This window comes from Prunus mume, linkage group LG5 (genome assembly GCF_029339155.1).
Source record: "Prunus mume cultivar Tortuosa linkage group LG5, ASM2933915v1, whole genome shotgun sequence".
In the NCBI taxonomy this organism is placed as follows: domain Eukaryota; kingdom Viridiplantae; phylum Streptophyta; class Magnoliopsida; order Rosales; family Rosaceae; genus Prunus; species Prunus mume.
In genome coordinates this window covers 3,963,797-3,976,428 of record NC_142702.1, presented here as the reverse complement: position 1 = coordinate 3,976,428, position 12,632 = coordinate 3,963,797, and the positions used below count along the sequence as shown (strand labels likewise).

General features: G+C 35.8%; 2 protein-coding genes across 3 annotated transcripts; both read left to right on the top strand.

Moving 5' to 3' along the window:
- Positions 1–224: 224 nt before the first annotated feature.
- On the top strand, positions 225–2,277 carry LOC148916677 (uncharacterized). Its single transcript, XM_089053682.1, has 2 exons — positions 225–448; positions 1,871–2,277. The coding sequence occupies exons 1-2, from the start codon at positions 305–307 to the stop codon at positions 1,994–1,996; spliced, it is 270 nt and encodes an 89-aa protein (XP_088909808.1). The 5' UTR covers positions 225–304; the 3' UTR covers positions 1,997–2,277.
- A 4,287-nt stretch (positions 2,278–6,564) lies between these two features.
- On the top strand, positions 6,565–10,604 carry LOC148916676 (protein PNS1-like). 2 transcript variants are annotated; one of them, XM_008233318.3, is made up of 5 exons: positions 6,565–6,900; positions 6,998–7,369; positions 7,780–8,694; positions 9,417–9,650; positions 9,808–10,604. In XM_008233318.3, the coding sequence occupies exons 1-5, from the start codon at positions 6,883–6,885 to the stop codon at positions 9,985–9,987; spliced, it is 1,719 nt and encodes a 572-aa protein (XP_008231540.2). In that variant the 5' UTR covers positions 6,565–6,882; the 3' UTR covers positions 9,988–10,604. The 2 variants fall into 2 exon arrangements, with proteins under 2 accessions (XP_008231540.2, XP_088908756.1); XM_089052630.1 differs by having other exon boundaries at positions 6,829–7,369.
- Positions 10,605–12,632: the final 2,028 nt, after the last annotated feature.

Below are 12,632 nucleotides of genomic sequence, written 5' to 3'. Positions count from 1 at the left end.
ATACTAAAAAGAAAATACTTGCCTCTCTCATCCATAAGTAGGAATTCTATTTATTTTTTTCACTTTAATCATTGGTTTGATATATGTGCATAAGTTTTTTAATTTTTTTTTAAAGAATTATTTTCGTATATGCATGAAAGTGCAAATAGGGGTAAATCGGGAATTTAAGATTTTCCTTTGATTTTTGTTGGGCGTGCTGAACGTATGATTGGGTGCATATAGAATTTTCCCAAACCTATAAACCCCCAAAACCCTAGAAAAGAGAGAGAAGGCTGAACTGAGAAGTAAGACAGAGTAAAGAGCGATGACGCAGAAAGGGAAGCTATTCAAAGGCCAGCAGAAGAAGAAAACGATTCCTCCCAGCCGCCATGGAAAAATCACTCAAACTCGCAAAGGGAAGCGAGTAATCAAACCTTCTAAAATCAGCAGTGATATGGATGCCGATCGTGTATGTTCTCTTCTCTCTCTCTCTCTCTCTCTCTCTCTCTCTCTCTCTCTCTCATTATGGTTTTGTATATTTGGTAATGGATTACTTGCAGTCCCGAATGAAACTGGCAAATTGAGAGTTTTAGCCCTTTGCCCATTTTTTTATATTTTTTATTCTCTTTATTATGTTTTCGATTTTAATGAATTAAAGAAATTGGTTTAATTGGGTACTCAAGATTGATATTTTAGGTAGTGGCCTTGCTCTAAATTCTACTTAAAACTCGTGCAGTTTAATTGACTGAATTGAGAGTTTGATGAATATGGGTAGACCTTTAAGTATTTCTTTGGGGTCATTTGATTATGTAGTGGCTCTAAGTGCAATTAATTTACAGGTGATGTCCTTTCTTTCAGTTTATATTGCAGGCAATCAAATTCTCTTCCACAGATATTTCCATAGGCTTTCTCTGTTCTGTTTCATTTCCTTTTCGTACCTTTTGTTTTGGTCTTATTTGGGTAATTTCTTTTGCACAAAGGTATGATAAGTAGGAAAAACAAGTGTAGACTATAAAACTTTGACCATTGATTCCCTGTTGTGGGTTTGAAGTAAATAGTCTAGTGCTTAGACAATGCTGCCATTATTTATGATGATGCAGCCGCCAAATCTTATATGATTTTGAGAGTAGCGAATCGATCTTTTCCCTATAAACTGTGGTGCTGTTTTTGGGTTTGTTATAATGCATTAGATTTTTGTCGAGTTGAGGTTATTAGTTTTTGTGCTTACGTTGTTTTGTTTCCTATCTATGGTAATAATTATCAAGTGTCCAAAATTTGTTGGTAGGAGATTTTACATTCTTAGAGATGAGAAGACCTTAGTGTGAGAAGTGGGGAGTTTTAGTTACCTTGTTACAAACTTGGAAGTAGGTGCTAGAAGCTAGATAGTATACTGATTACTGAGTCAATACTTCCTATTAATTTATTCAACTTCACTGATCTAAATATTTCTCTCATTGAAAAACTTCATTGGACGTGTTAATAAACTCCACCAACATTTATGTGTTTTTGGATTATAGGATGTGGAAACTCAAGTCTATGTTAAGGACCAAAACCTATAACTTTATGTGCAACTTTTGCTCCTGATTCCTTTCATATTTAAGGACATGATTACTTACTTAGGAACAGGAAAGTCATGAATTGGAGAAATTAGGGAAGGGAAGAGAGGAATGAGAATAGGATCAACTACTCCCCCCAATCAATCTAATTCTTGGTTTTCAAGTTATTGGCTTAGGACATAATTTTTTATTCCTTATGTGTTGGTAAACATAGGGGAAGCCAGGAATTGGAATAATTCCAATGCCCATTCCTAATAAGTAATATATGAACACCGATTGATCATTCTGACTTTGATCTTTCTCATGGCTTCTTACCTTTGTATTTGATGTATCAGGAGATAACAAAGTTCATAAACCAGTGCAATGAGGTGAAGGCCGCCACTGCTGCAAACAAGGAAGGTGGCCAATTAAGCATTGTCAAAACACCTCAAGAGTCTGGTAGTAACGCAAAGCAACAGTAGTTGCCGATCTTGTAGAATTATGAGTGTTGCAAGTGATAGGTTGTCTGGAAACACTTAAAAAACAAACCACTGCTGAGAATTTTGTTGTGTTGTATTGGGGTCTTGTAAGATTTTTCTTTCTTAGCAAGGCCAACCTGGGAATTTTATTGGTACTTACTGCTTCAACTCGTTATGTAGTTTGTAGCATGTAATTAAGGCCTAAAGTCTTGGGGTTTAGATTGTTACCTTTCGTATCAATTGTATCAACTATAAATATTGGTATATGATCTGATCCTTCGCAAGTGTGTGACTAGTATCATTCATTAAGCGACCCAAGCTGCACACTGAGATGGTATCTTCTTATTCTGTCCAGGACCTCTACTTCGTGATGACTCCATTTTTACTCGTAAAGAAAACAAAACCATTTGTTTGACATAAATGCAGTAGTACATTGGATTGCATGTATGTCGGAGCAAATTGGCAAAGGCATAACTAACCCAAATACCACACAAGAAAGAAGAAAAATTTGATCATATACTGTGTTTGACCTGTTTTGCCCAATTCCTATATCATCTTCCAAACCCGAATCAGATTTGATCATGTTGCTCTGGATCTGTTTCTGCGTCAACTTAAGTTCCATAAAAGATTCAAAATTCAACATGCCTATCAATCTAAATTTCATTTTGTATACAAAGCTTGAAAAAAATACTTCGAAATGGCACAACACTTGCTCTTTTTATATGATCACATTTTGAATATTACAATTAAAAAGGCGAATAAGGCACTCATAGAGCATTTCCACCAAGGCCCCCTTGCCTCGGGCTAGGGGAGTTTTTTGCAAAATTGGTTTCAGCGGTGAGCCCAAGCATGGGCTGGAGTGGGTCCCACGCAATTGGTGGCTCGAAGGCCTTCACTGAGGTCCAAAACGCAGTGGCGTCGACCCACTCATTTGATTTTTTTGCCACGTGGCGTCGTCTGGGCTCTCCGATCTGATTTTTTCCTCCAATCCAACGGCAGCCAATTTTTTTGCAATAAAATACTTGAAAAAATTCGGAAATTTTTTTAAAAAATACCCAAAAATTATTGAATTTTTTTCTATAAATACCATCCTTTTTATTTATTTAATTTATCTGAAATTTGAAATTGAAAATTTTATCCGATTATGAGATATGAATAGTATTGACACGTAGGAACCCGAAAATCTTATCCGAAAATATTATCCAAATTAATTATTAAGGTAAAAAAAGTTGTGAAAAAAATTAAAAAATGAATAGTAATTGCCCTTTGCCATGACAACGGGTGAAAATGGAAAATACTATTTGCAATGGCAACTACTATTCACGTGAATAGTGGCTGCCCTAGCTCCCCCTTGCCATGGCTAAGGGCAAATGGGTGGAGTTGCTTTTAGGGCTGGGCATTTGCACCGAAAACTGGCCAAATTGAACCAGTTGAGCCAGTTTGGTCCAATGTTTTAAATTTCCAAACTTGCGATTCAAGAACACGAGAATACAGATCCCTCACCTCTCATCAACCACATTAATCGCATATTTGCTAGGATCAAAATGATTAAAAACATTGCGAACGAATCTCACTAGTTCATATACTGAACGATCATCATATTCAGACTTTGGGTCATAATTGTATATCTTATCAGTCAAAGTAGGCAATCTTTGAGCATACCATGGCAAAATCCTACTAAAAGCACTACCACATAAATCATCAAGATTCCCCATGAAATGGAAATATATATTCCTATCTACTGGAACCATAAAAAAAAAAAAGGATACTTGATTAATTTGTCAACAAGTCGCACAAGTTGCCTCTGGTGCAGCGTGTTGTTAAGGTTGGTGGATGACTTCCGCATGTGTCTGGGTTATATCGAAGAAAGAGCCGGGAGGGGAGGGTGTCTAAGAATGGGTCTACAACAAGGGCTAGGGTTTGTTTGAAGAGAGAGAGAGAAAAAAAAAAAGGGACATTTTGAAAAAAACCAAAGGAGAGAGAAAATTTTTAAAAGAAGAAAATAGACAAAATCTTATTTATTTTAGATTTCTAAGGAATCCAATACTTTTGCATGTTTTGATTTGAAAGTTGAGTGATTTTTGTCTTTTTGAAAAAACTTTGCTTTTTCCAAAAGTGAAATTTTTTTATATCTAAAACCTAAAAACCTAAAAAAAAAGGAGTGGATGGCAGGTAAGTAGAGGGTAGGGGTGGGCAACAGAGATGAGAGGGTGGGGTGGAGGTGGTTTGCGGTTATGATAGGGTAGGGTGGTGGTGGGTGGCGGTGAGGAGATGAAGATGAAGGCTCTTGGAGATGGATTTTTATTTTATTTTTATTTTAAGTTTTTATTTATTTATTTATTGAAATAATAATATTTTCTTATTTATTTAATGAATAATATTATCAGACCATGAGCCACCATATGAGTGGGTCATAAATGCCACGTAAGTGGTTAACATACTTATCAATAGCAAGAGTGACGGTAGGTATGAAATACGAAAAAAAGTTAATGTAGTAAAGGTTGAAACTAGATAAACTTTAGAATAGTAAAGTGAAAATTACTATATAAAAAAAGAAAAAGAGAAAAGAAGAATAGTAACAGAAGATAGAAACACAGCTTCAATGTGCTCATTCATTTTTTTAAAAATTTATTTCAGATTTTTAAATTTTTTTCATAATATGAGTGAGTCCACGTGGCTCATTCATTGCTACATCAAAATTTAACAAACCTCTTAACGGATAAGATTGACGGTGTGTATAAAAGTCTTGCGAAAATAAACGTTAGGTATGAAATAAAGACGAAAAAATACTTCGGATACCAAAGGCTGAAACTCATTGAACATCAAAGTAGTAAAGTGAAATTTATCCAATTATAAGAAAAACAGAATTTCAAGTGATTCTCTTTGTTTTTGTTTTTTTTCATTTATTTATATTAACAACTGTAAAATCGGCAGTGCACCAAACAAGAAAGAAACACATCTTCAATGTGCTCTAAACTTAACTTGTTATCTTTGTCATTTTCTGTTTTTGAATACAAAAACAATGAGACAGACGCATAAATAAGAGAAGTTGAGGTGGATATGAGTCATCAAATCTTGATGGTCCAGGCCCACTTATCTTAGCCACGTTTTCTCCAACCCATAATAGGGACAACAAATAATGGCCTAGGTAGGGCCGGCCTTAACTGTCAAATTATTTATAAAAAAAGGAATAAAAAAGCTCTAATTCCAACGTAGTCAGCAGAATCGGGCCTACCGCTTGACCTGTCACATCCACGTGGAGCTCGGGGTCCAAGTAATTCTCCAATTTGACTGACCTTTGATCATAATACTTTTCAACTTTTACTCCTGGTCAAATGTGGCATGCCATCACTATTTACAGCATAGAACTTCGGAGATTTTACTGAAGATTTTCATGGTAAACGGCTCAAAAAAGATCATTGTGCTGAAATAAACATTTTTTTTAATGTCAGAAACTTTTCAAATAGAGAAAGAATATGTTTTTTTTTTCTATCATTTTGACTCATCTAAATCCTCGAGGATTTCATTAATAAATCCATTTTAATATGATATAATATACAAAAAGCCCTTACCGAGTCTATTTAGAGTGAAAATTTCAAAACTAACCACTTATTATTTTTTAATTGGTTCTTATAAAATTTTAAACACACTAAAAATCAATTAGAAAATGACAGATGACTAATTTTGGATTAGTTTCTCCCAATATGCTCTATATAAGTTTTTGTATAATATTTATTGTTAAAATGAGTTTTTAAATAAATATCTACTTTTTGATCACCTTGAGCAAAACGGTTTTGCTACTACTACTAGCTAGCATACGATGAAATGAATTATACTCTCATACTTGTTTTGGTGTTGAGTCATTTCACAATTTATCTTACTAAAATTATAAATTAAAAGTGGACTATGATTGTTTATTTCTTTGACCATAATTAAAAGACTAAGTATTTTATTATTATTAATAAGAACGAGGGGATTTAAATTGGGATATCTTTCAACATTATAAAGAAAAATACTGCTTCAGCATAACCACGTACCCGACATATATTTTATTAACAGAAATTCGGACATGATAAATGTTGTGTTAAGACACCTCAGCGATGAATTTATGAACACAACTATACATAATACATAGCAACTGTTATGTTGATTTCGACTTGATTTAATTTAATTGAAGGGCTTGCTCCAATTGGAAAAACGTACGAAATTATGGATGCCAAATAACGGTTCCTCCGAATCAAAGTAAACAGAAGCAATAACAGCAGTTTCTAGTTTGTTTCTTGCACGGCCTGGAAATTACTAGTCAAGGAAGATAAGGTGGGTTTTCTGTTGATCCCTTTTTGCATACGCCTCTCTCTCTCTCTCTCTCTCTCTCCCCTTTTCTTTGTAAAAAAGTCAAATGCTTTTTATGCCACCATTTCTCTCACCCTCCTAAATTTGATTTTTACTTACTTCACCCATCGTGGCACATCAGGCGTCCATCTCAGCCGTCCAATACTTCACCCACAACAAAATCCAACCGTCCATACTCTGAACACTCAATACAAATTACAAAGACACCCACCAACTGCAGGAAGACTCTGTTTCAACGTGCTTCATCCTCATCTGACATGAACCCACCTAGCCTCCTCCCATTGGGCAACATCTCCCACGCGCCACCTTGGTGCGTTGATCTTGACTGTGAACATATTGGTCCCAGCAACTCTGATACTCTGAGGTAATTAATTTTGTCCAGAAGAGAGGAGCCAATTTACATCAGCATCCACCACCACAACCATAGATGGATGGAGAGATAGATACACATATACGTACAAAGCACACCTAAACATTCCAGACAGCAACATCACCGCCACTTCCACAGCCACCGGTGCCACGTCATCACCGCCGACATGGGTGCTGCAGAGCCTGTAAAACAACCATCTTTACCATTCAACAAATTTTCTTGTTTTGTTGTTGTTGGTCGTGTAAATGCCAAAAAGGTCTGAACTTTGGTGTGATATGCAGGTGGTGGAGAGAGAAAGTGAAGAAGTTGAGGTGAGAGGGGAAAATGGGGAGAAGAAGGAAGAGGGGGAAGAGAGAGATGTTGAGAAAGGTGAGGAGGTGGGTTTTGAATATGAAGAACAGGCGGTGGCTGCAGAGAGCAACACCAATGATGACCATAATCAGAGAGATGTTCATATGTCAATGATGCATAGGCTAAATCCTACAAACCCTTTGAGAATCGTCATCAATAGTAACACCAGAGCTGCAACTCCACCTCCTCCTTCTCGGTTCTCTCATGGAAGTAATAATATCAGAGTTGGTGCTACTCCATCTCCTCCTCACTTCTCTCATACTCCCCCGCATTCTCAGCCTCGTTCTACACCAAACCCACAAGTAAGTTTTTTTTTTTTTTCCTTCCCACAAAATTAAACATTTGGGGTAGCTTAGCTTTCATCAGTTTGTGATTTTCAAGTCAATTAAGTGATGTTTACGGAAGATTAAACAAGAATATCCCAGTTTTTATTTTCTTGGAATACCTTTTTAATTTTATTTTTTCCTAGAGTTCTTTCATCAGTTTGAAATGATACAGATGCTTTATCTGGGAGTTACTTGTACAAAATTTTATTTTTAACTTTTTAAGTTCCTCTTTTCCTCCTTTTATTCCAATGTGAAATGGAGTCTTTTTTGGGTCTCTTTCTATGCCATTAATTCATTGATAGAAACTGTATATGCATAGTTCGTGTAAGAATTTGTAAATCATCAGTCTGATATGTTGTTGGGTTTTCTCTCAAAATTTTCACCAGCCATCTATTACAACACTGAATTCAAGAAAATACACCAACAAGATATCTCTGTTCCTGTTCCTTCTACACATGGTTGCAGCTATTGGGCTTGTTGGTTTTCTTATATTCAAGGGAGTTCAGGGGCTGATAGAAGCATCTGACAACAGAGTTAAGAGAGCAGAGAAAAGAGTTTTAAAGTTTTTTCTACCACAAGTTGAAGCTGCATCTCTTTTAAGCATTACCCTTGCATTTGCATGGCAAAAGGCAGTGAGGGTGTGGCCTAAATTTTTTGTTCATTTCATATTATGGACCACTTTTCTCATGTCTCTGTCTGCTGGAATTCTACTAATTTGCTTCCAAAAGCCTGCTAGTGATGGCGTTGGGGTCTGTTTTATTGCTTTTGCAATAGGCAATGGCTTATATGCATGTTGGATATCGCAGCGGATCGGATTTTGTAGCAAGATATTGATCAAATCACTCGAACCAGTATCAAAGTTCCCTGATTTGAATCAACCCATTTATTGGATGCTTGGGGTTGGATTTTTGTGGATGTCCCTATGGAATCTAGCAGTAATTGGAGCTCTGAATTTCTATTTTACCCCACTGATGATAGTTTTGCTGGGATTGAGCTTGGCTTGGACAGCCGAAGTAATGAGGAATGTGGCAAATATAACCGTGAGTAGGGTTATTTCTCTGTATTATCTCAGAGGAATGCAATCTAACACTAAATTTTGCTTTCAAAGAGCCTTGAGTAAAAGTCTTGGAAGTGCATGCTTTGGATCTCTCTTTGTGCCTGCAATTGAAGCCCTTAGAATTGTTGCTCGAGCCTTAAATTTACTTGAGGGAGAAGATGAGTTCATGTTTTCTTGTGCACATTGCTGTCTCAGAGTCATGGAGTCCATCTTCAGATATGGCAATGGCTGGGCCTTTGTACAGGTACCTTTATTCATAAGCCATTATCAATTGATTTTGAGATTAATTTTCTTCAATTCTATTTGCATATCATACAAAGCAGAACAAAGAACTATAACATTGGTTCCTAGCTTCTTTTTCAACCAGAAGGGATTTCTTTGGCATTGCAAAATATATTTGTTTAGCCAGCTGATCAATATTTCTATAACACAGTGCGACTTTACTGGCCATTCCTTCTATCATGTTTGAATAATATGGATAACGAATTATGCTGACAGCTGATTATGTCTGCTGTTTGTGTCAATGAAATCATCTGTAAATGAGTTATCCTACCTGCTATGGATAAAGAATAAATTTCTTGTTATTAAATGAATCAAATTAGATGGAACTTCTTTGTCAGAAGTGTACGTGCAATCTATTGGTTTAAAGTAGATTTTACGTCATTCGCAAATGTCATGTAAGATCATGATTGGTTATTTAGTTTTCAGAGTGATTCAAAGCATCAGCATATACATTTATATTCAACATCAAGTTATTTTTCGCCCAAAGTTTTTTCTTTTAACATTTTTTTAGGCAATCTTTCTCAATTTGATTGTTAAGTTACTACTATCTTGTCAACTCACTTGTGATCACGGTCGATATTTTGAATTACTTATGATGCAGTCGTTGTCTAAATGGTCAATGGTTTAGCACTAAATTAATAGAAGTTAAACTCAGTTATCTTAATTTCAACCAATTACTATCAGATAGCAGCATATGGGAAGGGTTTTGTGAAGGCGTCACAAGACACTTGGGAGCTCTTTGAAAGACAAGAAATGGAACAAATTGTTGATTCGGATATTACCAGCTCAATCTGCTTCTTAACTGGCGTCTGCAGTGGCTCTATGTGTGTCATAGTTGTGGCTGCTTGGACAGCCAGAGTTCACCAAAGTTTCACAGCCACCATTTCCATCCTTGCATTCTTCATTGGATACCTTATGGTTGGTGGCCTCTATTTGACCAGTCTATGTTCATGCTCTTTTATTTTTATTTTTTGCATATAAACCATGTGATCAACTTGTCAATTCTTTAATCTTTATTGCTTTGCTCTTCAATTAACCAAACATAATCAATGTTTATTAATTTTTGCTTTTTCAGACCAGGATAGCCATGACACTACCACATGCTTGTGTAGGTAGTTACCTTGTTTGCTATGCAGAGAACCCAGACAACAGATTATTTGACAACACAATTAAGGATCGTCTGGCTTTGATGAAATCTGGTCGAGATGTAGCCATCCTCACACCTCGAGTACCTCGCAGGTTTGCAGCAAGGTAAAACATAGTGACACTGCCATTAACTCCTCCCACTGCAGCACCACCATTTGCGCTCTCACATACAAGTGTGAAGGAGTGCAGGAGGTGTTTTGGCACTCCCAAACATAGTTCCAGCCCTGATTTATCCTAATTGTACGATATTATGAGGGCATCGGATATAGTTCGGACGGATTTTTGCACGTGCAAGTTATATATTTACTACCTCTTGTAACATGTATGTGTGGCCCATCGCGTGCATGACAATGGAAAGTAAGTATGTATGTATAGCTGGCACATACAATAATTTTCGGGGAGTCGAGGAATCAGCCACAAATGAGCTCAAAGTTAAAATTACCTACAATTGCAAGAGTGAGTGATGGTGCTGGTGATCAAAGGTTTTTTGAATGGGAGAGTTGAAGCATTATTGGATGTACTGTTGGAAGGAACGTGGAGGCACTGAGATTCCATCCAACAAGGCTTAAAAGGAAGTGTCTCTTGCTCCTTGTCCTTTTGAATAATTTATATACTTTTGGCATATACCATATGCTAAAAATGGCCCACCGTTATTTTATTATCTTCACCTTGTTCAAAAAGACCCACCATTATTTTTCTATAATTATTCATTATTTAATTCTCTCTGATCTTAATCTTGTAGATATGCCCTCGAGTTTCGTATGTTTATGGTAAAGACTGAAAGTTTGGTTCAGCTTAATTAAATTAATGCACATTGTTGATACTGACACACTGCTTTAGGTTGGCTAGGATTGTTTAATGTGTATTGGCTGGCCTATCTATGCAGTGTCCCGAATGAGGCAATGAATGATAAACTATGCAATAGAGGACGTGAGTTGTCATGTCATGTGCCACGTGTATTTATATCAATAGGTTTGTAAACAAGTTGGTAGCTATAGAATTATTGATAAATAAATTATTGATTTGAATTTTTTTTCTGTCGACAATCGAGAAATCTGGATAATGTAAAAATAAATATATATATATGTATATTTATTATGAAGTTCAAATGGAATGATTGGAGGAGCCATAGTAATTGGAGTGCCAGTCAAAAATCTTATGATTGGATTTCATACAAAATCATGATTCTTGGGCTGATCACATATTCTTTTAGTGGTAAAAGTTCTTTTGAATATAAACCAACCAAAAAAAACATGATTGTCTGGTTCTGGTGGCAAGCATTGTTGCCTGTAGGGAAGAGCCATGATTAAAAATATTGTTGACGTTCAAACCCAAACAAAAAAGCAATGATAAAGTTGAAAGCGTAAAACATTAACTCTTTGAATACAAGCGATGTTTTGAATTATAAAGACACTACCAAGATGTTATGGGTTCGAATTTGAGATTAATAATTTGCAAATCAAGACCTTTTTTCAGTAGGCTAGACCCGTTGGAACTAAATTATTTGTTTATCAAGCTTTATAGCCTTTTCTTTAAAAAAAAAAAAGAAAAAAAGAAAGAAGCTTTATAGCTGTGATTCCAGATATTAAGAATATAATTTAGCTGTTCATTTTTGGTTTCATGAAAAAGAAACCAACTCATTAATATAATTTCCCTCTAACCTTGTAACAATTGCTAATAAATAAGATAAAAGATTCGTACCCTTTTTTGGCAATAAAAAATTCCTCATTTGTTTGCTTGTAGGGTGGGTAGGTCCAATCTACCTTTGCTCGTTACCTTTTTTCTTTTCCATCATAAAAGAAAATGGTTCATAAACTAAACTTATTATCACGTGTGACATATATAACGTAAAGTAAGAGAATTTGTACAAAGCAATAAATATTTTGCCATTTGGCATTGCATGCAGTTGTAACTAAACAACTTGTTTAGAATGTCATCCATACGTCATCCACGTCTCACCTAGTGAAAAAGAGTCTTGATTGGTAAATTAGTGATCTCAAGTTCAAATTCCATAACATCTTAATTATATGTGTGAGAAGCACCCTCCCATCTAGTTTAGACTATCGCTTGTATTAAAAAAAAATGAATAGCAGCCTTACAACATGGAGGCAATGATTTGCCGTTGGGACAAATTTTTGACGATGTTCGATGTCTTCTACAGCATGTTCCTGATTATTTATTTCAATTTGTTCCAAGAGAAGTCAATAATGTGGCACATACATTGGCAAAATTCGAATTGTTTAAGGAGATTTATTTGACTTGGCTAGAGGTGGCTCTGATTTTATTCAGGAAGTCCTATTAGTTGTTTCTATTGATCTGAGTCAGGCTTCATGCCCCCAGTTGTATTTCTTGATTTCAATAACTGAGTCCTTGTGCTGTGGAGGCTTTATCTCAAAAAAGAAAAAGAAAAAGAAAAAGAAAAAAGAAATAGATCGAGTCATTTTCAACTTTATCTTTGTGAGCTTGTACGAGTTGTAATATTTGTTTTTGGCATAAAGCATATTTTTTACTTATAATTTGGTGTAATTGCGTAGGCGTAGCCAACCAAGCAAGCACAACCACTTTGCCATTAGTGTTAAAGCACCGTATAGCCTCGGTAGCCTTTGCTTGTGTCAAAAATGTCAAGGGGAAATATGATACGACAAGCACCAACTTGGGCATTATACAGAGTTTGAGTTTTAAACGCCAACTTAGAATAAGAAGCTTCCTTATATTATTATTTGGGACAGTCCTGTTGCCCGTGTTTATCTAATA